We start from the raw sequence: 27,025 nt of genomic DNA on the forward strand, positions 1-27,025 counted from the left end.
CACAGATAGGCGGTTTTGTGGGAACGAGAGAGACTCACGTTTGGTATGTTGCCTCCCAGGTGCAAGGGTACGTGATGTCTCTGATCGTGTTTTCCGGGTCCTGGAGGGGGAGGGGGAGCAACCCGAAGTCGTGGTCCACATTGGCACCAACGACATAGGTAGGAGGAGTGCTGAGGATGTTAGACAGGCTTTCAGGGAGCTAGGTTGGAAGCTTGGAGTTAGAACAAACAGAGTTGTTGTCTCTGGTTTGTTACCCGTGCCACGTGATAGAGATTCGAGGAATAGGGAGAGAGAACAATTAAATGCGTGGCTTCAGGGATGGTGCAGGAGGGAGGGGTTCCAGTTTTTGGATAACTGGGGTTCTTTCTGGGGACGGTGGGACCTCTATAAACAGGATGGTCTACACCTGAACCTGAGGGGAACCAGTATCCTTGGGGGGAGGTTTGCTAGTGCTCTTGGGGGGGGTTTAAACTAACTCGGCAGGGGCATGGGAACCCAGATTGTAGCTTCAGGGTGCAGGGCCTGGAGTGTAGGGAGGTGAGGAACATGGCATCAATTTCCAAGGAGGGTGCCTGTAAACAGGGAAGTGGCTTGAAGTGTGTATACTTCAATGCAAGAAGTATACGAAATAAGGTAGGTGAACTTGCAGCGTTGGTTGGTACCTGGGACTTCGATGTTGTGGCTATTACGGAGACATGGCTAGAACAGGGACAGGATTGGCTGTTGCAGGTTCCGGGATTTAAATGTTTTAGTAGGTTTAGAGGTGGGGGTAAAAGAGGGGGAGGTGTGGCATTGCTTGTCAAAGATAGTATTACAGCGGTGGAAAGGACGATGGATGAGGACTTGCCATCTGAGGTAGTTTGGGCTGAGGTTAGGAATAGGAAAGGTGAGGTCACCCTGTTAGGAGTCTTTTACAGGCCTCCTAATAGTCCTAGAATCATTGAAGAAAGGATTGGGAAGGTGATTCAGGAGATGAGTGACAGTAATAGGGTGGTTGTTATGGGGGACTTTAACTTTCCTGATATTGATTGGGAAAGCTATAGCTCAAGTTCGTTAGATGGGTCAGTGTTTGTTCAATGTGTGCAGGAGAGTTTCCTGACACAATATGTAGACAGGCCAACAAGAGGTGAGGCCATACTGGATTTGGTTCTGGGTAACGAACCAGGCCAGGTTAGAATTAGAGGTAGGTGAGCACTTTGGGGATAGTGACCATAATTCGGTGATTTTTACACTCGTGATGGAGAGGGATAAGTGTGTACTACAGGGCAAGAATTATAGCTGGGGTAAGGGAAATTATGATGCGGTGAGGCATGACTTAGGATGTGTGGCTTGGAAAAGTAGACTCCAAGGCAAGAGTGTAAATGATATGTGGAACTTGTTCAAGGGGCAACTATTGAGTGTCCTTGATAATTATGTACCTGTCAGGCAGGTAGGAAAGGGTCGTGCGAGGGAGCCGTGGTTTAATAAGGAATTGGAATCCCTTGTTAAATGGAAGAGGGCGGCCTATCTCAAGATGAGACGTGAAGGTTCAATTGGGGCGATTGAGAGTTATAGGGTAGCCAGGAAGGACCTGAAGAGAGAGCTAAAAGCAGCAAGGAGGGGACATGAAAGGTCCTTAGTAGATAGGATTAGGGAAAACCCTAAGGCTTTCTATAGGTATGTTAGGAATAAAAGAATGACTAGGGTAGGAATAGGTCCAGTCAAGGATAGTAGGGGGAAGTTGCGTGTGGAGGCGGAAGAGATTGGGGAGACACTGAATGAATACTTTTCTTCAGTATTCACTCAGGAACAGGGCATTGTTGTCGATGAGAATACTGAGGCACAAATAAGTAGAATGGATGGCTTTGAGGTATGTAGAGAAGAGGTGTTGGAAATCCTGGAAAAGGTGAAAATAGATAAGTCCCCTGGGCCTGATGGCATTTATCCTAGGATTCTCTGGGAAGCAAGGGAGGAGATTGCAGAGCCATTGGCCTTGATTTTTATGTCCTCTTTGTCTACAGGAGTAGTCCCAGAAGACTGGAGGATAGCAAATGTGGTTCCCTTGTTCAAAAAGGGGAGTAGGGATAGCCCTAGTAACTATAGGCCGGTGAGTCTCACTTCTGTTGTGGGCAAAGTCTTAGAGAGAATTGTAAGGGATAGGATTTATGCACATCTAGATAGGAATAATGTGATCAAAGATAGTCAGCATGGTTTTGTGAAGGGCAAGTCGTGCCTCACAAACCTTATTGAATTCTTTGAAAAGGTGACGAAGGAGGTTGATGAGGGGAAAGCGGTAGATGTGGTATATATGGATTTTAGTAAGGCGTTTGATAAGGTTCCCCATGGTAGGCTACTGCAGAAAATACGGAGATATGGCATTGAGGGTGAGTTGGAGGTTTGGATTAGGAATTGGCTGGATGGAAGAAGACAGAGGGTAGTAGTTGATGGCAAAGTTTCTTCATGGAGTGCCGTCACTAGCGGTGTTCCGCAAGGATCTGTTTTGGGACCATTGCTGTTTGTCATTTTTATAAATGACCTGGAAGAGGGGTTAGAAGGTTGGGTGAGCAAGTTTGCGGATGATACGAGAGTCGGAGGAGTTGTTGACAGTGAGGAAGCATGTGGCAGGTTACAGCAGGATATAGAGAAGCTGCAGAGCTGGGCAGAAAGGTGGCAGATGGAATTCAATGTAGCTAAGTGCGAGGTGATTCACTTTGGGAAGAATAACAAAAAGATGGGGTACTGGGCTAATGGTCGGATACTTGGTAGTGTGGATGAGCAGAGGGATCTTGGTGTCCATGTACACAGATCTCTGAAAGTTGCCACCCAGGTAAATAGTGCGGTGAGGAAGGCATATGGCGTACTGGCTTTTATTGGTAGAGGAATTGAGTTCCGGAGTCCTGAGGTCATGATGCAGTTGTATAAGACTCTGGTACGGCCGCATCTGGAATATTGTGTGCAGTTTTGGTCGCCATACTATAGGAAGGATGTGGAGGCATTGGAACGGGTGCAGAGGAGGTTTACCAGGATGTTGCCTGGTATGGAAGGAAAATCGTATGAGGAAAGACTGAGGCACTTGGGGCTGTTTTCACTAGAGAAAAGAAGGTTTAGGGGTGACTTGATTGAGGTGTACAAGATGATTAGGGGGTTAGATAGGGTCGACAGTATGAACCTTTTCCCGCGTATTGAGTCGGGTATTACAAGGGGGCATAGCTTTAATTTAAGGGGGGGTAGATATAGGACTGATGTTAGGGGTAGGTTCTTCACTCAGCGAGTCGTTAGTTCATGGAATGCCCTGCCAGTAGCAGTGGTGGACTCTCCCTCTTTATGGGCATTTAAGAGGGCATTGGATAGGTATATGGAGGATAGTGGGTTAGTGTAGTTTAGGTGGGCTTGGATCGGCGCAACATCGAGGGCCCAAGGGCCTGTACTGCGCTGTATTCTTCTATGTTCTATGTTCTATGAGAGGAGATCACCCGATGAAATAAGTTTAGTCACCATGTGGGCACGATGACCTGATGTTCCATGGTGGGATCATTGTCCGGGGGGAGACAGAAGGAGGTATCTGAGAGCCGATACTCAGCCTCCGCAATGTAAGGGTCAGTAAGTCAAACAACAACAGCACTACCCTTGACAGTAGGCTTAATTACAAAGTCAGGGTATGATCTAAGAGCATGGTGTGCAGTAGATCAGAGTGAGATAGGTTGGAATGGATAAGAGGGCAGACAAATTGGTGCGACCACTGTCACATTGAAGGTTCTCAATGAATAGGTCACATGCAGGTAAAAAAGAGAGGTCCAAGTGGAGGGAGTATGTTGGAGGTGGGTGAAGGTGTCTGTGGAATGGAGAGAGGACTCTTGCCCAAAGAAATGGGCATGGAGGCAAAGGCGACGGAAGTAGAGTTCAATGTCATATCATGCCTGAAATTCATTAAAGGAGGAATGCAGAGGGATAAAACTGAAGAATGGTCACTGGACCCAAAATATTTGCTCTGATTTCTCTCCATAAATGTTACCAGACCTGCTGAGACTTTTCAGCAATTCCTGTTTTTGTTGCTGCTTACAGTAATCTAAGTGTAGTCAGACCTTGTATGTTTTTAGCAAGACTTCCCTATTTTTGTACTAAGTTGCTGTTGAAATAAAGGCTAACATTCCACCTGCCTTCTGTATTACGCACTGAAATGATGTGTTAGCATTTTGTGATTTATACATGATGACCACCAAAACTGTTCTGCAGTTTTTGACTGTTAAAATAATATTCAGCTCCTCTTTTCTTCCTGCCAAAGTACATAACCTTAGACTTTCCCAGAATATATTCTATCTGGCAAGATTTTACCCACTTGCTTAACCAGTCTATAGCCCTCTGCAGACTCTTTGTGTCATGCTCACTACTTGCTTTCCCATCTATACCATAAATTTGGTGACTATACATGCCCTTCTCTCACCCAAGTCAAGCAGAGTGGGCATGGCTTCATGAAAGGGGAATCATGTCTGACCAATTTTTTAGAGTTTTCAAGGAACTCTCAAACAGAATGGATAGAGGGGAACCAGTAGATGTGTTGAATTTGGATTTGCAGAAGGCATTCAATAAGATACCTCACAAAAGGCTAAGTCATAAGAATAAGACCCCATAGCTTTGGAAGTAGTATATTGGCATGGACAGAGAATTGGCTCATGGGCAGGAAACAGCAAGTGAGGTTAAAGAGCTCTTTTTCAGTTTGGAAACCTGTGACCAGTGGGGTTCAACAGGATCAGTGAAAATGTTTACAATATACATTATTGACTTGCAGGAAGAAAGTAAATGTGATGTAGCTAAACTTGCAGTTGATACAAAAATTGACGGAAAGGTAATTTGTGAGAGGGATACAAACAGTTTGCAGTGAGATATTAGTAGATTAATTAAGTGGAAAAAAACTTGGCAAATAGAGTTTAATGTGGGAAAATGAAAAGTTGCCAATTTTGGAAGGGAGAACACATGAAGAGAATATTATTTAAATAGAGAAAATTTTCAAAAAGTTGCAACACAATGGGGGTACTCGCGCATGAAACACAGAAAGCTAGTAAACAGGTGTAGTTGGTAATCTAGAAGACTTTGGAATGTTGGCCCTTACTTCAAGGGGGTTGGAGTAAAACAGTAGAGACATCTTACTGCAACTGAGACCATATCTGGAGTACTGTGTGCAGTTTTGGCTCCTTTATCCAAGGAAAGATTTCATTTTGTAAGGGGTAGTATAGAGAAGGTTCACTGAGATGTTTCTTGGTATAGAGGGACTAAAACTGCAGGGACGCTAAACAGATTACGTCACTACTCTCTGGAGTTTAGAAGAATCAGAGGTGATCAAATTGAAACATATAATTCTTAATGGCTTGACATGGCAATTATTGATAGGATGTTTCCCCTCATGGGAGAGACTATGACTAGAGGATATAGTCTCAGAATAAAGAATTGCCAAGTTAAGACTGAGATGAGGAGGAATTTCTTCTCTGAGGATTGAGTCTTTGGAACTTAACACAGAGCTGTGGTAGGGCAGAGTCCTTGTCTATATTTAAGGCTGAGTTGGATTCTTGATCAGTAGGGGAATCAAGGGGGACTGGGAAGGGGCATAAAAGTAGATGTGAGGAATGTCAGATCAGCCATGATCCTATTGAATGGCAGAGTTGACATTAAAGACTGAATGTCCTATTCCTTTTTCTATTTCTTACGGTTGTAAGTCATGAATTTATGTTAAAAATAATTATGCCCAAGCACTAATCCCTGCGACACTCCACTAGTTACAAATGGCCATCCTGAAAATGCTCCCCTTACTCTAATGTTCTATTATTAGTAAGGTAATACCCTCTCCGTGGTAATGTACTATCCCCAACACTATGAACCCTTATCCTATTAAGTAGTCTAGCATGCGCCATCTTAGTGAACATCTTTCAGAAATACATCTACTGATGCTCCTACATCTATGCTGTATTTTCCTTCCCATAGAATTCTAATAAATGTGTCAGGCATAATTTCCCCATATGATGTCTTGCTGTCGCTGTTTGCATTATGCCACTTGTAAATAATCTGCAGCTGTATCCTTTATAATAGACTCCAACATTTTCCCAATGCCAGATGTTAAGCTCACTGGCCCAGAGCGATGGCATTTTCCTCTTGACTCTGATCTCCAGCAAGTGTCTTCCTCATGTTCTCCAAGAGTGTTACAATGGCAGTTCTCTCTCTCTAGAGATTCTTTGAAGATTACTGCCAGTGCATTCACTATCTCCTTCCTGGCCTTCCTCTTTTGATCTTGTGGACGTGCCATTGTTGGACTGGGGTGGACAAACTTTGAAATCACATCACACCAGGTTATAGTCCAACAGGTTTATTTGGAAGTACTAGCTTTTGGAGTGCTGCTCCTTCTTCATCAGGGAGCTGTGGAACAGGATCATAAGACACAGAACTTATAGCAAAAGACCACAGTGTCATGCAATTGAAAAAATATATTAAACAAACCTAGATTGTTGTTAAGTCTTTCGTCTTTTAAAATGGGTTGCAGGTTTCGGTTCATTGTTGAGAATGTGACTTAAAAGAAGTTCTGGAATTTACAAGTAAATTCCAGAACTTCTTTTAAGTCACATTCTCAACAATGAACCGAAACCTGCAACCCATTCTAAAAGATGAAAGGTTTAACAGCAATCTAGGTTTGTTCAATATATCATTTCATTTGCATGATACTGTGGTATTTTGCTATAAATTCTGTGTCTTATGATCCTGTTTCACAGCTACCTGATGAAGGTGCAGCGCTCTGAAAGCTAGTACTTCCAAATAAACCTTTTGGACTATCGCCTGGTGTTGTGTGATTTTAAACTTCCTCTATTGATAAAACCAAATGTTTCTCAAGTAAGGTTTAATGAGCTAGGGAGATGTAAACTTACCTTAATCAACTTTGAAGGTTACACATCCTCCCAGTCTGGCACTGTGCAATGGAAGTGTGCTAATAAGGACCTCTCACAAGTGAGGCTAAGCAGAGTCACATGATAATCTATGTTAGTTAGTTAAGCAGAATAATATTAGATTAAATGTGTATGCTTTAATTTAGTTTAGTTACATTCACAGAATTAATCATGAAATGCCAATTACCCTACTCGTCCTCAAGTCTCTGTGGAAATAGTACACTAAATAAATAGAACAGTTAAAAGGTTGAACGAGAGATTAACAATAGACTTTCAGAATTAACCTAAACATCTTAAGAATCTTCTCCAACTTGCTTTGTTTTCTCAAAAGACAGTAGCGCATGTATTCTGATGGCTAGAGAGTCGCTGAAGTAGCAGCATTGTGTATCAGAACCATGTGGAATGCACTTGAATCTGTGGAACTTGCCCAGGAAATTCAATTTTGTGATGATCCATTCTCCTGCATGGAATCCTCTGAAAAAGTTCATTAAAAATTTTACTTGAAATCTGTATGGTCTGACTCGCTTAAACTTGACCAAGTTCCAGGAAAATTTAGAAGATTAAAGTTTTACTCTAGTTCCTGGGCAACTATTAACAGACCTCTTGACTCATAGATTACCCCCAATACATACCCCTGATTCCGGATACCCCCAGATCTGAAACTATCCTTTGACTCAATCTGTTCTTACCAACACCTGCTGAACCTGACAATGGCTCCAACCTGATGTGAACCCCATCAAAACCCCAAAGATTAAACTGGATCCTGCTTCAGCCAATATCCTATCCATCACACCCCACTTTAGCCTGCCACCATGCTTATACTTGCCTTCCCTGGACTGACCTTAAGGAAACCAACAAGATCCCTTTCCTCACCAGCACAGACACTGCCATCCTCTCTGATCCAACACACTTCCTTAATCATAGAATCCCTACAGTGTTGAAGCAGGCCATTCAGCCCACCTAGTCCACATTGACCCTCTGAAGAATATCTCACCCAGATCCAGACCCCCTACCCTATTCTTGTAACCTGCATTTCCCATGGCCAATCCACCTAAGCTGCACATCTTTGGACTATGGGAGGAAAGTGGAGCATCTGGAGAAATCATAAGCATACAGGGAGAATATGCAAACTCCACACAGTCACCCAAGGTGGAATCAAACCCAGGTCCCCGCCACACCCAGACCCAACACCCCTCACAAACCTTACCATCCCGACTCACTCCTGGCCCAATGCTCCCCTCCCGTCACTACCAGATCAGACATCCCAATGTATCCTAAACAGTTACTTACCTGGTACCCTGCCCAACAAAGGAGAAAGTGAGGACTGCAGATGCTGGAGATCAGAGTCAAAAAGTATGACACTGGAAAAGCACAGCAGGTCAGGTAGCATCCGGGGAGCATGAGTCGCCATTTCAGACATAAGCCCTTCATCAACAATGCCCAACAAAGCCCATTACCAGAGGCCAAAGTAATACCACAGGTAAATATTAGAGTGGCTAACACCTTAAGGATGGGTATAAATCAAAAGATGCATTTAACTATCTTCATTAATTACGATGGATTTTAGTACAGGTGACTCACACTGAAGCTGAGGCTGAAGGAGTTTTGATAAGGAAGTTGAGGCACTCCCATGGTTGTGTAAGCGAGGGACAAATAGTTGTCCATTAGACCCTCCACCACCAATATTCCATAGCAGCAGTGTGTACTATTTATGAGGTGCACTGTTGAAATTCATTAAGGGTTCTTAGTGCATTCCAAACCCACGACTACTACATCTAGAAACCAAAGAGTGGCAGATACATGAGAACGCCACCACTTGCAAGTTTCTCTGCAGGCTATTCATAATCCTGACTTGTAAATATATTGCTTTTTCTTCACTGCGTCAAAGTCCTGGAACAGCCTCCCTAACAACATTGAGGGTCCACCGATACCAAACAGACTGCAGCAGTTCAACAAGGTAACTCACCACCACTTTCCCAGGAAATTTGTTACAACCAGTGATGTCTACATCCCTTGAATTAATTTTTTAATCTCACTCATTGATAAGATGGCTTGACACAAACACTATGGGTATTTGACTTTAACAATGATGACGTGGTGCTGTCTTTAATGCAATGGTGATTCTTTGATTCAATAGCTAATGAGGTGGGCCTAGGTATTCTCTTGTAGTAGAATTCTCTCCTTTAGTTTTTTTGGGTTTTAAAAATCTTTTTACACAAGGAGAAGGGAGAGAGAAGTTTTCAGTTTGCTGGTCTGAATGGTTCTAGCTGCATTGCTGTCCAGCTTGTGGCAAACTGCACCTCAACCAATCGGAGGGTTGTCGTCAGGCAGTTACTACTTAACTCAAAACTCCTAGAGACAAACTCCTGAATAATATAACAATCTGAGTGCTCCAAAAGCAACATAGTCTAGTAAAGCTAAGAATGTGCACCACTTGATTTTTCATGTTGCATAACTCTGTTTTATGCTACATAGTGTCTGACTTCTATTCCAGTTCAGGTCCAAAAAGGAAAAGTATGTGGTCCCTTAGCCAAGCACAAGTGAGCTGAGCTACTATCATTTCAGCTGATTTTTTGAGTGTTTCTTACACTTTAACTAACATTTAACAGGCTCACCTGGCTATTGCCTCAGGCTTTGAAATTCATGTCAGTGAATCCAATGGTGTAGCTAAAGATGTGCACTATTTTTTTCAAAAAGTTTTACTGGGTTTTTACAAATGTATTCACTGAGCATTCAGCCATTAAACAAGTCGAAGTCTATCACAAAACATTGGAACTTGGCCTTCCCTTTGAGAAAACTTCTGAATATCAATGTGCATTTTAACTTCTCAGATGTCTCTATGATTTCAGTAGAACACGCCCACGTCAAATCTTGAGTATGTGCTATTCCTTCATCACCATGGTGGCAATCATTCTGTCTGTGCAATCTTTTGTGTTTTGCTGTCTGAGGTACTGATATAGATAGATTGGTTTAGATTTAACATTAACTATGCTTAAAGTATTTGATTTTTAAATGAAGACATCTATTTGTTATGGCTGGTATTTTCTTGGTTTGAGATAATCACATTTGAAGCTCAAATTCTTTGGATGCATTTCTTGGATCCTATGTTGTGCTGTGATCTGATCCTACAGTCATCGAGTCATAGAGATGTACAGCATGGAAACAGACCCTTCGCTCCAACTCGTTCATGCTGACTAGATATCCCAACCCAATCACGTCCCACCTGCCAGCACCTGGCTCATACCCCTCCAAACCCTTCCTATTCATCTGGGTATTAAACTAACAGTGAGAGCAATGTGGCACACTAGATACTTACGTGGACACATGCATGAATGTACAAGGCCCATATCTTCTTGTCAGAGTCAGTATCCCAATTTCTAATACAAATCAGAAATAAATTGCCCAGTTATCTTTCCAGCAGGGTGTCTGATGCAGCCCAGCAAACCAAGCAAGGGTGGGCTGTCATGGAAACCCTATCCTTTTTTTAAAAATAAAAATAGCTGCCATATTCCATGCTTAAAGATCCCAAAGTTGTTTTGACAGGTACTAAAAAATGTTAAGACTGCAAAATTTGTGAAGGGTTAGGGTGGCAGGTGGGTACAAGTGGCAGATGAATGGGGGTGTACAGTGCAAGGCAAGTGTGGGGGCACAGGTTGCAGCTAAGTAGATAGAGGAGTAGGGTGGATTAGTTGTTCATGGCAGGGGAAAGGGTTAGTCATGTGTCCAATGGGACAAATGGTGACAGTGGTGGTTTTGGGTCACAGTGTGATTGAGGAACCAATGGAGAGCAGCAGTGATGGTCAGTTTTATCCTTAGCCAGGCATTCCAGCATACTTTAACCCCTCTAATATTTCCTGCCTAATAATTACGTTAATCAGAACCCTCTGCAGTTTTAGAAGTGGGGGACATTTTTAGGGAGTCCCTCTAAACTTCTCAGGAAATTGTCAGTACATTAGAGACTTGAACTTTTGAATTAGAGTCCCTACAGTGTGGAAACAGGTCCTTCGACCCAACAAGTCCACACCGACCCTCCGAAGAGTAACCCATCTAGAACCATTCCCCGACCTCTTTTTACCCCGACTAATGCACTTAATCGACACATCCCTGAACACTCTGGGCAATTGAGCATGGTCAATTCACCTAACCTGCACATCTTTGAATCTTTGAATTGTGGGAGGAAACCCATGCAGACATGGACAGAATGTGCAAACTCTACTCAGACAGTTACCCGAGGCTGGAATGAAACCCAGGTCCCTGGTGCTGTGAGGCAGCAGTGCTGGCCACTGAGTCACCATGCCATCCCACTTGAGTGGTCCTCACATGCATCTTCCTGTCTATCCAGAGGCCTGAAAATCTGGGCAATATTTTCTAAATTATTTTAGAAGAAGAGGCAAAAAACTGTAGAATGAACTGTTTATGCTGCTTAATATGGTAAATTGTTCCAGAATTTGTTTTTATTTCAGATTTCCAGCATCAGTAGTACTTTATTTTTGCAAATCCCCAGATGTTGTGCAAGGATGGATGCCAGTGAGATCAGATTGCAAATTATCAAGCAAAAATATCTACAAGTTTATTAATCATGTAACAAAACTGATAGTTACAAGCTATTTTGCACAATATGAACTTATTCACTACTTAGTATGTATTCTACAGTAACTAAATTTAAAATGAAATTAAATGTTTTTCCTAGATTGCAAATATGCAGATCTGCAAACCATTACATGCCATATTATTGCCAACTACACTCTTCAATTTCACCTTTGAAAATCTTCCTCAAATCTTTCCATTTTAATTCAAGTATTGTTAATTCCTTTCTCACTTAACTACAAATAATTTGCTATTAATTTCAAGTAATCTTCCAGACATAAATCCATGTTTTATTTCTAAACAGTGAATATTTCACAATTGTTCAGTGTTTGTACAAGTAATGCATAGGGCAAACATTGTGCTCAATGTACTAACATTTTCATTATAAAAATGAAATTCCACCTACAGGTCAAACATACAACAATAAACATGCATGTGTTGGTCTTAAACCAGTATTTATTAGTATTAAGATGGCTTTTATCCTTTCCATCCCAGACAGAGCAAAATATTGCATTATAAAAAATATTGTTCTGATAGAATTTTTTTTAATCTAATGCCAAACTCCACGATGATTTCTACCTTAAACTTGTCCAAGTCTACTGGCATTAGCAATAACTGCAAACAAATATTATCATGAATACACAGTTAGCAAATTATTATAACTGACTTCTTGTTGAAGCTGGATTCTGTAACAAATCTTGGAATGGAAAGGATGGCAATCTTAAGTTCTGACAGAAACACATTCCATTTATTTTTATGCTATCATAACACTGCAACTGAAAAACTTATCATACAAGATTCCTTTGGTTCCACTATTCAACAGACTTCTAAATAAATACAAATATCCCCCCAAAAAAAGTCAAGAGTGTTTGTTTTACTGTTTACACGGAATCCAGATATACAAAGAATAGTTTAATAACATTGAATGTGTAAAGTCACTATCATCTTAAATAAGTTCTCTTAAATAGCAGCCAGCACACAATAAAAGTAACTTCATAGAGCACCGGAATGTAGATGTAATGTGGGTACTACAAAGGAAACTCATTCAGGTTTAAAACAAATCTCGAGCACAAACTTTTTTTTTGTTTTATTGGTGCAACTCAAAATTTCCCAAAATACCCTTCAATACTAAGAGAAATTTTTATTTGGTAGACATGGTAAATCTTTTCTGAAACAATTTCAAACGAGGTTGAGTATGTTTTTCTATTTAAATGAGGGCAGATTTGGCACTTTTATGCTGATATCTCCGATGTTAATATTTCGAGGCATTTCAGGCAGATTCATATTCTTTACTGCTGATACAGCTCTGGCTGGAGCTCCTGCCAGACCAGCCTATATAAGGGGGAAATTTGAAAAAAAGGTCATTAGTAGATGAGCACTCAAGTGCATAACTGAAATTCAGTAATTGATTTAATTAATTAAAATCTTCAAGACAGTTTTCAAGTTCATTACTTTCAGAGTTATAAATATGTCCTCAAAATATACTGTTAGTATGAAGAGCACACAGTGGAAATGTTTACTCTCCAAGCTTCTGAAATGATCACAAGTGTTTTTAAGAAGTGATCTTAAATTATTTTTTTGACAAATTGGAAGCCATGCCCCAGACACCTGGACTATCCACAGGACAATAAACCAATTCAGTTACTGCAGTGAACACGAAGTTTAAAACGTAGTTCATTCACTAGCCCAAGAATATTTCAAAGACCAAGAACTGAAGTAGTCTTGGTTTTGTATTAATGTGTTGGCATAGGGTCTCATTATTTTTCTACAAAATAGGAACAGTTAACATTTTGTTTTAGAGTAGTTTTGATATGAATGAAGATAACATCCATGTAACAGACTTAAAAGGAGCTGAAACATTTTATTTTATAGCTATTCTGATCTCTATGATGAATCTACTATGATTGTGTACCTCTGCAAATAATGGAAAAATCCTTTATATTTCAATTATGATCTGGAATGCAAAACATGAAAGGTTGGTGGCAGGAAATTCATCAGCAAATTGCAAATGGAAATTGAGTTACTAAAACAGAAGTTTGCAAGATCATGTAGAAAGAGATGTGAGTAGGACCAACTTACAGTTCTGTCAAAGAGCTGGTACAAGTGTTATTGGTGAAATGGAGTCCCTTTGTGTTGTATGAATCTATAATTTATTAGTTAATGCATCACTAGTGACTATTCTGGAAATGGGAAATTATTTTAAACCACAATATATTAAAACAAAAGAACACACCTATACTGGTATATCACCTTTCATGACCTCAAGACGTCCCAAAGCTCATTTATAGCCAATTTTTAAAAAATTGATTTAATACAAGGAATCAGAGCAGCCAATTTTCATAAAACAAGGTCCCCTGAAGATAGTAAATGACACCATAATCTGTTTTAGAGGTATTGATTGAGAGATAAGTTTTGATCAGGATCTAGTTTAATAACTCCCCTTTCTTCAGTATCGTGTTTTGGTATCTCTTATATTCATAGAGGCCAATTGATTAGATTAGATTTTAGATTAGATTAGATTACATTACATTACATTACAGTGTGGAAACAGGCCCTTCGGCCCAACAAGTCCACACCGACCCACCGAAGCCCAACACACCCATATCCCTACATTTACCTCTTACCCAACGCAATTTAGCATGGCCAATTCACCTGACCTGCACATCTTTGGACTGTGGGAGGAAACCAGAGCACCCGGAGGAAACCCACGCAGAACGTGCAAACTCCACACAGTCAGTCGCCTGAGGCGGGAATTGAACCCGGATCTCTGGCGCTGTGAGGCAGCAGTGCTAACCACTGTGCCACCGTGCCACCCATAAATTGGAACTATGGTTTCATGTCTCATCTGAAAGACAGTTTCTCAGAGTACAGTACTCTCTCCGTGTGACTCTGAACTGTCATCAGAGATTGCGGGCTAAGCTAAAACCCTTAGAAAAACGTAGAAAGTGCTTTTGGATTCTATTTGGTGCTATTTTTTGATCCCACTAGGAAACTGCAACTTGTATTAAGATGTGAATGGCGTTTTGTTAGGATAGCTTGGAGTCAGTTTTAAACACCCTTGGCAGCAAATATCACAAGGACTTTGCCAATCTTTTCCTAACTTTTTTTTTGCAAGATTATTGAAAGTCTTGGAGAAATGATGTAAACAGATACTTGTTGTCTTTACATTGATTTGGATTTCATGGAAACCCACTCCAGTGTATTGTTACAACAATACTGAATGAACTTTATTGATTTCTACTACTGGCTAACAGAGAATACATGGAATTTAATACATCCATAGCAGCAATTTGTCTCTACAATATATCAGAATGGACAAAACTCGCTTAGCTAGTAAATATACAATAAGTTACGATCATATGATGAGATAAGAAATATTCATGGGCTATTCATTATTTTGTTCAGTAGAGGCAGGATTTCACATACCATCTTTAACCAAACCCCAACAAAGACCATTTTTGTTGTGCTTTCCTCAACTTATCACAACTTCAAATAAAACTTTAAAATTATGAGTAAAACTTTACAAAGAGGACTTTGACCTAACTAATTTAACAGGATTTGAAATTTCAACACAGGTTATACACTGGCCAGGCAGTTATTATTCCAGCACAAAATGGCAGTTGAGCTTGGGGGCACTACAGAATCCCTATCATTGCCGGGCAATTCCTCGATACCTGGAATTCTCCAGAAATCTCCAGTTAAATTCATCAGGACCATTCTGAACTCTCAAGTTTAAGTAAATAGTTACTCAGGAAAGTTAGACAATTAAATACCCCCAATCAACTCTTAAGTTGACCTTATACTTACTTACTTCACACCCCCAAATACACCTTCCACAGACTACACTCATGCCAAGATCCAGAACCCACATCTCTCAGTAGCCGGGGCCTTTTTCACCTCAATCCTTCATCTGCTCCCCACCTGACCATCCTTCCCAGCTCTTGACACGGCAGCTGCTCTCCCATTTCATATCCGTACCTCCATACCCTATTCCGTAGCCAAATACTCAACTCCTACTCACATTCAAAACCCCCTTCTACCGGCCACCCTGCCACCTAATCTTCCTCCGGCCACTCTGCCACCTAACTTCCCTTCCTAGCTGTTGGATCCAAAACCCCCTTCCCTCACTCTTGAGCTATATGGTTACCTCACCACCAATTAGCCTTGCTCCACATCTGAACTTCCATCCCCTGGCCTTCTTCCCATGGTCCAGAACAGATTACCACTTCTACTCCTCCTTTATACCCAGACAACGTTTCTTCCTTCTCCTGCTGCTGGACCTCTCCCTATCCACACCACTGGACACACTTATCCCCTTCTCGCCATCAGACCTTGTCAATAAAACCACTTTTTTCATAGCCCCAACTCCTGGACCAGACATCCTTCCCAATCCACTAGACCTGTTACACCCAGCCATGCTGATCTACCCTAAAAACTGCATTACTCTCTGGTCCCTTACCAATCTGGCACCCTAATCTCCTACCTTAACCTGCCAACATCCTAACACAATTACCTTACACTTAACATTTGACAGTTCTTGAGGTGGCTGGCTGAACCATTAAATGCCAGAATACAACTGCAGAAAAAAAAGGGACATGGTTTGCCTCCCCCACAACAGTTCTACATTGTCAGAATGGAAGTATAGCTCCACATCTGTAACAAAAGCTCCCCCCTTTGTAAAAAGGGAGCAGGATGGCAATCTGCATGAGACTGCCTCTCCTTGGAAAATCTGGCCCAACATGTCCACTGATAGAAACAGTTAAGCTATTCTGACAAAAAATAATGACATTAAACCAGTCACCTCCCAAATCATGGTTAAGTGGGTACAGGTATCACTTTTAGAGATGTGTTAATTCATTTGACAAAATCATGACAAAGGGCATAATTCAGAACATGAACCATGGTTCCATTTTTCAGGTGTTGATAGATTTTGACAGCATTGTTTTTTTTTGCTTTTAGTGCAGATGTCCCTCTGGGTTAATGTGTTTCAAGTCTACCTTGGAAGAAATCCTACCATTTAACAAAAAATATCAAGGAAAGCAAAACAAAATAACCTAGTTTCCCAAATTAATCATCATTTTTAGAAGACACATTTGAGCAATGCATAAAGAAAACCATAAAGTTTTCCTCACAAAAACACCCTGCTTCACATTCATTTATTGTAACATCATTTTTAAAATCATGCACTGAAATTAAATAGACAAAGAATTATTACTGGCCAAGCTCATGCAGTGTTCAAGCACAGAATCAGCAATAGCTTTAACACGTTCTAGTCATTAATTTGTAAGAGTTCATTGAATGCCATAACACGCAACACATAAAACTAATGCTCTACTCACAGAAAATGAAAATATACTGAAAATTCATTTAGAAACATGCCAAGTTCAAAGTTAGAGAACATACCAGATATGATTAGTACATAGAGTTGATGGAATTACTTTACTACGATTATCAAATTATCTTTTTGCAAATTAAGCCATACATCACAAATTAAAATATAATTGCAATACACTGATTGCATCGAGAACACATACTGAATGGTGACATTATGAAATTTGAGCAATTTAAACAAAGAATTAAGTAACAAAATTACTCATGAAAATTTAGATGACACAGTTGACTGAAGAAAATCTATAAATGTGTAAAAAACAAATGGATTCAAAGGGATTGAAAGAAAATTAAAAATTAAAAGGAAGAAATTCTTACTATTCTGGAAAGGTGGCAAGCAGGTTTTAGACAGACAGCCTTGTATCAGAATGTATGATGCCATGTTTTTCCATCTTAATTGTTTTTAGTTCAAATTATAAAAGCATTTCTTTTATGACACCTGCAAGTTAAACCAATCCCTTCTAATTTTCTTAAGAGAACAAAGGAGACATAATGAATGGGTCTACAGGCTATATTTTATGCATGCAAAGAGAAAACAAAATGAAGTCTGCAAGTATGTGAACAAAATGAGGAGAAACCTATAGGAAGAATTAAGATAATCTTAACAATTTAGCATCTAAGACAAAACGTCCCTATCAAGAGGAATATAAGAAGCTGTCTTCCCATAGTTCCCCCACAAGTAGCCCATTACTCTGATGACATCATTTTGCTTTCTAGTTGTGAATAACAAGAAAAGGAATCAGGGTGGGCAATTTAAAGGCTGCAGTACCTGATAGATTATAGTAACAGTATCTATCTGTCCAGTCTGGGAGACTGAAAGATAAAGGTCTGTAAGAGAGAAGAATGGAAATGGCTAGAAAGATCACAAGTTTTGGAAAGTGAAGAATGATTTCAGAACCACTGAGGAGGACAAAATGTATATCATTAAACACAAATGATGGAGAATGAATTACTCAACGACAACCCAAGACTTGTTTTTCCTTATTTAACTCCTGGAGGTACTATGCTGGGCTATGGTATCATCTGTCCCAGTTCCTCATTCAAAATGTAATGCTTTTTTTGATGGTTATGCAGAAAGTGCCAGTAGATTACTCATTCAGAATAAATTTAACACTACTCCCTGATGTCCACGTGAACACCATCCATTCAAGCTTGCTGAACAGCAATAAGCAATGATAAGTTTAATGATTTTTCTTTGTCTTCTCCTGGTCCTGAGGTGCTACAGCCAATTTTAGGATCCATTTAAAAGACAGCTAACAGCACAAACCTGGCACTTTCCTGGGCTGTATAGTGCATTTACCAACACTCATTAAGGAATGTTCAGGACACATTCCAACTCCGTTCATCATCTGCATATGCAAGAGAGCCTGAATTCTGTGTAATTTTTATCTTGACTATATATACATTTTACATTTAAAATGTCCATCAGCTACCATGTATTGTAGAAGAACAAGTCACTGGAGAGTAGACAGGCATATTTATAAAATGCTGGATGAGTAGAGATAATTGCAAAGATAGTCCAGAAGGGTGTTTAGATTACCATTTCTCATCTCCCATTCCCCTCCAATAGATAAACCTCCAGAATTTCAAGTGATCTATTTTCTATACAATTCTATTGCCTTTATTAGAAACATTTAAATAACTATTCAGAAGCATGCTACTTCTGCTGTTGCATTCATATAACATATGGCTATTGAAAACTGCTTGCCAGCAACAGCAATGCTTGATCTCATTCCAGTCAAAAGTAATTTCAGAATATTCTGGTCAATTTGGAGAACTATCCCCATGACCTAATCACCAAGTGGAAGAATTTGTGTGCTTGCCCTGTGACTCCCCACAAGTCGGAAGTATAGGTAATATTTCTTTCTTCCTTTCGAATCAAATCTCAAGTCTTAAGAATGCAGCCTATAAATGTAGCACTCACCTGTATTTATATGCTGACAAGGCAGTTGATCTTCTTTTAAACTGGGTGCACCAATGGATCCTGACGCTTCACATGTTAAAGCTGACTATAACAACTTGATCAGTATGCATTTGTGAAGTACTGAAGTTATGGTAGTGGAATTTAACATCATATTGCTACAACTAAGGTTACTGTTTCCCTGGATTGCCCTGGACACTACTGCAACCCACCTTGCAGAAAGGAATGAAGTACAATTATTGTCAGCGCCAACATACCAGTAAAATAAGGCAGGACTTTGTCGGATAGGCATGGAGTTCAATTGACACATTGCATGAGTAGGTTTCTGTTCGTACCTTAAGCTGTTTGGAGTCGCATTGGCAGTTAAGTTTAAAGTCTGAACACAGCTAATTCAGCCAAGTTCCCATGCTTTTTGTTTTGCTCCAATCAATTCCTCTTTCTATTTCCTTCCTCACAATTTCCCTACTCCACCCCTGGTGCATCTTTAAGTATGTAGCTTTCTTATGAGGGGACTATTAGATCATTTCAATAATGAAGTGGATATCAAGTAAATCACTGAACAGATGTCACTTTCTTTCCTCTTGCCAAGTAAAGTTATGCGGAGCAGTTTTTAATATAGAGAAACTAAATTATTCTCAAGTAATTTATCCATAGAAGCTTAATGTCAATACAGACCATTTAGTACTTTTTCTATGCAGTTCCTGCAGGAAAGAGAAATTATCATGAGCCACTTAACAGTCCATAACTAGAACATGGCCTTCACAGTGTAAGCAAAAGCAGCTTATATTCTCTGAAGAGATACTGATTGAAACAGAGATCATATCAACATTTTAAGAATAAGCTAGATAGGTACATGGCAACGATACAGGATGAGTGGCTACTGTTTGAGATAAATAAACTCAGTTGTTGACTATTTCCATACTGTATTTCTATGCCGTACTTTAAATGTCATTCTGTTTAGGCAAAGGCAAATATATAACACCTTTTGAAGAACAGGATTTTTTTTTCTGTTATATGACAACTCATCCATCCTTTAACCACTATTATTAAAGAAAAAGTGACCATCTCACTACTGTTAATGGAATTTGGTTACATGCAAATTGGCTACCATCTTTCCTAAATTGCTATTGGGTCCACTTTTGTTTGTCATTTACATAAATTATTTGGATAAGAATATAGGAGACATGGTTATTAAGTTTGTGGATGACACTAAAATTGGTGGCACTGTCAACAGTGAAGAAAGTTATCTAAGATTACAAAGAGATTTTGATCGACTGAGTTAATGGGCTAAGTGGCAGTTGTAGTTTAGTTTGGATAAATGCGTGGTATTACATTTTAGCAAAAAAAAAGGACAGGATTTGTACAATGGTAGTGCCTAGGTGGTGTTGTAGAGTACAGACACTTAGGGGTTCAGGCACATAATTCTTTGAAATTCGTCACAGGTAGACAGGATGGTTAAGACAGGATGGTCATCTAGCATGCTTGCCTTCATTGCTCAAGCCATTGAGTATAGGAATTGGGATGTCACATTGAGGTTGTACAGGCTGTTGGTGAACTCTGTTCTGGATATTGTGTTTAGTTGTGGTTGCCCAATTATGGGAAGGTAATTTTTAACTGGAGAGGATTCAAAAAAATTACCATGATGTTGCCAGGAATGGAGGGTTTTTTCCAATGGAATGTAGGAAATTGCAGTTTACAGACGTTTACAAAATTGTGAGGGGCACAGATAAGGTGAATAGCAAAGGTCTTTTCTCCAAGGTAGGGGAGCTCAAAAATAGGGGAGTATACTTTTAAGGTGGGAGGAAAAAGATTTAAAAAAGACGTGGGGGCAATCTTTTTATAGAGAGAGTGGTTAGTCTGTGGAATTAGCTCGCAGAGGAAGTGATGGATGCAGGTCCAGTTACAATGTTTAAAAGACATTTGGATAAGTACATAAATAGAAAAGGATTGAAGGGATATGAGCCAAATGCAGGCAGGTGGAACTAGATTGGTTTGGGAACATGGTCAGCGTGATATAGTTGCACCAAATCATCTGTTTCCATGCAACTCTTTGATTCTATAATAGCAATGACACTATTTCAAAGCATTGTTAATTGCTAATCAATATTTGGGATATTTCAAGGGCGTGAAAGATGCAATAAGTTTCTCACACATTTCTAAGGATGTATTCATTTCTCTATTTCAGATTCAGAGTAAAGTTTAGAGCTTTGTTTGAACACTGTCATTGTAGTGTAACTGTAATCTTAAATTGGCATCAGGTACTGAACTAGAGGAAGGAAGCCTCATTTTGCTTCAGGCAGGATTGGCTCCTAGCAGCTGATTTACCAAATGGTTTTGACTTTGCACTGGCAATAAACTTGTTGCATTTTATAAACATACAGCTTCCAAGTCATTCAACAGAAGCTGCCATGGAAGTTGATAAAACTCTTAATCATAGTAAATATTTGTTATCAAGTTAAGAAGAAAAAAGAAAAATTTTATGACAAGTAAAAATGAGACATCAAGCAAGAATGATTCATGGCTACAAATGTCTTTTTCCAAAGCATTCTATTAAAATAGGAGCTTCTCTTTATGAGATGGAATGCAATGTAACAGAATGAAGTTCAAAAAGCTCTGCAGGGCAGTAACCCAGCTTGCTTACAGGCTAATGTTTTTTTTAACAAAGTTAAACTGCTACTTAGAAATTCATACCAAGTGCATTAATTATAAAACAACACTTTTAAATCAGCCACTTAACTGTTCTAGAATCCAGTTTATAGAGAATATATGAAATGCAGAGATGTCATGCAATAGCTTCCAACAGATCTCTCAAATAACAGAACTAAACCTTGTGACTTCTCTCCAGTCCTACTTTATACTATCTCCATATTTTTAAAAAATGAAATTGTTTTACAAAATCCTTTTCCTGGCCAAGAATTTCAGCTGTGATGATCTGAACTATTTGGGAGGTAGCACAGTAATAACTAGTGTACAAAATGTCCGTGTTTAATTTGTCTTTCACTACCACCATGTAAAGATCCAAAACACTTCCTTCATGGTCATGGGAAAACTGCTTTTAAAAACAAATATGTTCTAGAACTTAATATTAATGGATATTGAACTAGACTGAATAATTCAATTAATTCTCCATGTTTCAGGACATCCGTTTGTTTCCTTGTGACTGCAGCAGCCAAAGTACATCAATAAACAAAAAGATGTTACTATTACAATAGCTTATATGTATTCCCAAGCAGTAGAGAGTAAGACCAGAAACTTTGACCTATCATATACTGCTCTACATGACAGCAGAGTTCCTATAATAAATACAACTTGGATTTGAGCAAAGAAAGACTGCTGAAAAATATGTTTATATGATAATTCCCACAACCCTTCCAAATGTGCATTTTATAGTCATCTTTTGTAAGAACTTTTTCCTGTAGGGTTTCCTGAAGTATTTTGCTTAAATGCAAAATTATCCAAAATGTTAACCCTTCTGTGCTCTCCAAACTGATCCTCAGAGTGTTTCAAGCTGCTTGTTCCAGTATCAGATTTGTAGCACCTTTTGTTCCCATTTTGCTTTGGGGAATAAAATCTGATCAGCTATATAGCTTGGTTTAAAACCAATTAATGTTCAACATTACACAAACAAAAAACAAGGATATATTAAAATTTTGAGCTCCATTTCTTTTCTACATCAGCTCTTCAGAAACATACTGACACTGGACCAGAAACATTAATTCTCCTTTCTCTCCACAGGTGTTGCCAGACTGGCTGAGCTTTTCCAGCAATTTCTAATTTTGTTTCAACAAGAGCAATTTATCAAGTGCCACTCATTTACCTTCTTCAGGTTGCCCTATACTTTTTTTAAGAAATAGAAAACACTCCCATTTGCTTAAGCATATTAATTGAATCTCTTCCTCACACTCTGATTGTCCATTACAGATCCTAATCATACACCGAGAAAAAGGTTTTCTTCATGTCAGCATTATTTTTTGTCAATCGCATTAAATCTGTGCCCTCCTGTCCTCAATCCTTCCTCATGTCGAGGTTTATCCCTATCTATATTGTCTAGATACTTTCATAATTTTGAACACCTCTATCAGATCTCCTCACAACATCTCTTCTCCAAAGCAAATAATTCCAACTTCTCTAATTTATCTATACTATGCTCCCTCAACTCTGGGGCCATTATCGTGTATCACTTCATATACTCATCAGCATTTTCAATTAATCCCAAGTAGTGGCACCTAGTTTAGGATGCAGCACCACAGTTGAGGTGGAACAAATATTCTAAACAAGCTTGACATTATATCCATGTTTCCATTGTCTAAGGTCTCAATAATAGTCTAGAATGCTGCATATTTTAGTAACCATGCTTTCAACTTGTTCTGTCGTCTTCAAAGATTTATGCACTTACTTCAAGGTCCTTTGTACTAAGATGAATCACTTCACACTTCTGTATTAAATCTCAGTGATCTGCTTTTCCAAAAACTCATTTCTATCCTTTCAAAGTTCCACATCATCCTCCTCACAGCTCACAACACTTCTTAGTTTTGTACCAATGGCAAACTTTGAAATTGTAACCTGTAGATCAAGGTCTAGGTCATCAATATTTATCAGGCAAAGTAAGATTCCTATCACCAACCATACAAATTCTACCGCAAAAATTCCTCCAGCCTGTTGCCTATCAGCAGCAATTTTGCATCCATGTTATTATTGTCTCTTTTAGTTCATGAAATATAATTATGCCCAGAAATTATGCACACCACTCCCAAAAATACCTGTTAGAAAATCCATGAACGCATCAACAGCATTATATTCACCAATCTATTTTGTTACTTTGTTAAAATGTTCCAGCAAGTTACTTAGCAAACCTATGCTAGTTTTCCTTCATTGACCCACATCTGCCCAACCATTTATTAGTTATGTCCCAAATTATCATTTCTAGAAAGTTTCCCAACAGAGGTTAAACCATCAGGCTTACAAATATTAAGCATAACTTTATACCCTTTTTTGAACTGCAAAGATTATCCATAGTGCAATGTAGCTACTATATAAGTGCAAACATGGGCAGTGAAATCACCTGGCTGTCCTGTGCATAGTGCAGTCATCAGTGTGCACATCAGTGATGAGGAGGATTCCTGGCTGGACAGCGAAGGTTGGTCCTCCCCAGGGAACAAGGTGGGCAAAGGGAAAGCTTCCAATAGATGCCAGCCTCTTTTTGCCTGAGCAGAAAGAGAAGGCGGAAGGAAAATTGGGAGGTCACCGAGGAAGTGAGGAGAGGGAGGATGCTAGGAGAAATAAAAATCGTTTATTTGGTTGCAATGAGAAATTGTATCTTACATCCAGGAAGCCAATTCCTATCACATTTTAATAACGTTAGTTTTGTTTCTCATATCAGAGCCACCTAGAGGTGGAGCTCAGAGGATCCACTGTCTTTTTAAAGAAATTATTTTTTTTTGTCATGTATATTTTACAGTTAAAAATACAAAGTACAGTGAAAAGCTTTCATTTATTGCCACGATTAGGCATCATTTTGAATAATTCAAGAACACAGAGAAAAACAAAAATAGTTTCAAGAGAGTCCATCAGTCCTGAATCAGCTTATCACCAATAATGCCTACACTGCCATCCCTCCTGCACTGCTTTACCACCATCTACACCGAACCCAACCAACGTCAAAGTCATCGATCCTCGGGTGCCATCTCTGCCTTGTAGAAGTGGTAGAGGCAGAAACCCTCACAACAGTTAAGAAGTGTTTAGTTGAGCAACTGTGATGTTAAGGCATACAAGGCTGAGGGCCAAATGCTGCAAAATGGGATTAGAATAGTAGGTGGCTGTTTTTGACCAACTCAGAGTCGATGGGCCAAAGGGTTTTTTTGTGTCCTTTGTACCTCCATGAGTCTAAGTATTCATTAAGATGGAGAGTGACAGAGTTAATTCTGAGACTTGGTCCTGAACAAAATAAAGGAAAACAGCAATGGTATGAGGCATGAGCTGGCTATAATAAATTGGGTAATATTACTTAAAAGTGAGTAGAATGCATGGAGGAACTGTGACTAATAATTCAATTCTGCCTGGTGCAAAAATAAATTAGGAAAAGTAGCCTGACCATGGCCGATGAGGGAAATTAGTACAAAGGGATTGATTAAGAGGTGAAAAATACAGAACAAAGAGAAAGCTTGCAGAGAGAATGCAAATTAATTGTAAAAGCTTCTAAAGGTATGTGATGAGAAAGAGATTAATGAAGATGAATGTAGGTCAGAAACAGAGGATGTTATATGGGAAACAAAGAGATGGCAGGCCAATTAAATACATATTTTTGATCTGTCTTCATAAAGAAGGACAAATGTTGGGGAACATAGTCTACTGACAAGGAGAAACTGTTGGAAATCAGTTTAACAGGAAAATGATATTGAGGAAATCAATAGGATTAAAGGCTGATAAATCCAGCGGCCCAATACTAAATCTCAGAGTACATAGTGTGTCTTAGAGATAGTGGATGAATTTATCATCTTTTGAGACTCTGTAGACTCTGGTACACTTCCTATGGATTGAAGAGTAGCTAATGTAATGCCACTATTTAAAAGCAGCTGTAGAGAGAAAACAAATTATTATAGAACATTATCCTGATATTGGTAGTAGGAAAAATGCTACACTCCATTATAAAAATTCAATAGCAGACCACTTGGAAAAAGTTCGACAATTGGACAGGATCAGGAAATCACGTTTCACAAAGCTACTAGAATTTTTCAGGTACGTGACAAGTAGAGTTGACAAGGAGATGTCACTAGTTGGATTCCCAGCTATTGACAATATGATTTAGATGAGGGAGCTAAATGTAACATTTCCAAGTTTTCAGACAACACAAATTGGATGGAAGGGTGAATTTTAGGGAGGATGCACAGATGCTTCAGTGAGATTTGACAAGTTGGGTGAGTGGGAAAATGCATGAAGAAGTATAACGTGAATAAATGTGAGGTTATCCACTTTCGTACCAAAAAACAAGGAGGCAGATTATTGCCTGAATGACGACAGATAGGGAAAGGGAGAGACTTGGATGTCCTTGAACACCCAATTGCTGAAATTAACATGCACAAGTTGAGAAGTCAAAGGGTATGTTTGAGTGCATAATGAGAGGGCTCTAGTACTGGAACAAGAATGTTTTGCTGTAATTTTACAGGGCTTGAGTGAAACTGGAGTACTATGTGGGATTTTGGTCTCCTTATCCAAGGAAGGATGTTCTGGTTGTGGAGGGTGTGTAACAAAGGTTTATCAAACTGATTCTTGGGTTGCAGGACTGATTTATGGAGAGATACTGAATTAGATTGAGGTATATTTGCTGGACCTCAGAAAAATGAGGGGGATTCTCATAGAGAGTTATAAAATTCTAACAGGACTGGACAAGATAAATGCAAGAAGGATGTTCCTGATGAACAGGAAGTCTAGAACCAGGAGCCACAGTCTAAGAATATAAGGGACACCATTTAGGACTGAGATAAAGAGAAGTTTCTTTACCCAGCGATTGAGAGCCTTCTTTGAGACCAAAATATTACATTTTCAAAGAGTTGTATAAAGCTCTTAAAAGAGATTGAAGGGTATGGAGAGAAGGCAAGAACAGGCTACCGAGTTGGGATGATTAGTCATGATCATATTGAATGGCAGAACAGACTTAGAGGACTGAATGGTCTACTTGCACACCTATTTTCTACATAACACAGATGCTTCCGTGAGATTTGACAAGTTGAGTGAGTAGGAAAATGCATGATGAAGTATAGCGTGAATAAATGTGAAGTTATCCACTTTCGTACCAAAAAACAAGGAGGCCTCCCTACAATTCTGATTTGTATACTAAACTCCTGATTTTCAGTTTCCCTTGCTGCCTTTGTTAACAATGTGCGATTAATAAAAAATATCAATTAGGGCAATAGTTTATATAATTGAAATTAAAAAGCTTGTGCAATTTTCCGCCTAAGCCTTCTACCTTTGTATTCTATCCCTATCCATCCTAAAATATCATATGTTAAAACCAATGTATTAAACTATATTTCTTGATGTACAGACAGAGAATAAAAACCCTCAAAGGGCAGTTAAAGGACAATGCAAATTAAAAAGGGATACTAAGATTAAAATTTTAAAACATTTTCATAGGATGTTTGGTACAGTCTTGGACGGCTGATAAAAATGAAGCTTGTAAACATAAAGTGGAAACAATTCGTATTGTCGATCCATGCCAAATGCAAACTAT

General features: G+C 39.3%; 1 protein-coding gene across 7 annotated transcripts in view; it reads right to left on the reverse strand.

Moving 5' to 3' along the window:
- The window catches only part of ap3s1 (adaptor related protein complex 3 subunit sigma 1), a 141,054-nt gene that overhangs the window by 45,247 nt on the left and 68,782 nt on the right, over window positions 1–27,025 (reverse strand). For 2 of the 7 annotated variants that reach the window (XM_043711149.2, XM_043711140.2), the window contains one exon: window positions 11,448–12,821. The exons of 4 other annotated variants lie outside the window; for them this stretch is intronic. In XM_043711149.2, the coding sequence (XP_043567084.1) occupies window positions 12,693–12,821 (129 nt within the window). In that variant the 3' untranslated portion in view covers window positions 11,448–12,692. Of the gene's footprint in view, window positions 1–11,447; window positions 12,822–23,860; window positions 24,069–27,025 lie in introns of those variants that run through there. One more of the 7 variants, XM_087998440.1, reaches the window with a different exon arrangement.

Source organism: Chiloscyllium plagiosum, unplaced genomic scaffold (genome assembly GCF_037043375.1).
Source record: "Chiloscyllium plagiosum isolate Xiang-an unplaced genomic scaffold, Cpla_swu_hap1 HiC_scaffold_2, whole genome shotgun sequence".
NCBI lineage: Eukaryota > Metazoa > Chordata > Chondrichthyes > Orectolobiformes > Hemiscylliidae > Chiloscyllium > Chiloscyllium plagiosum.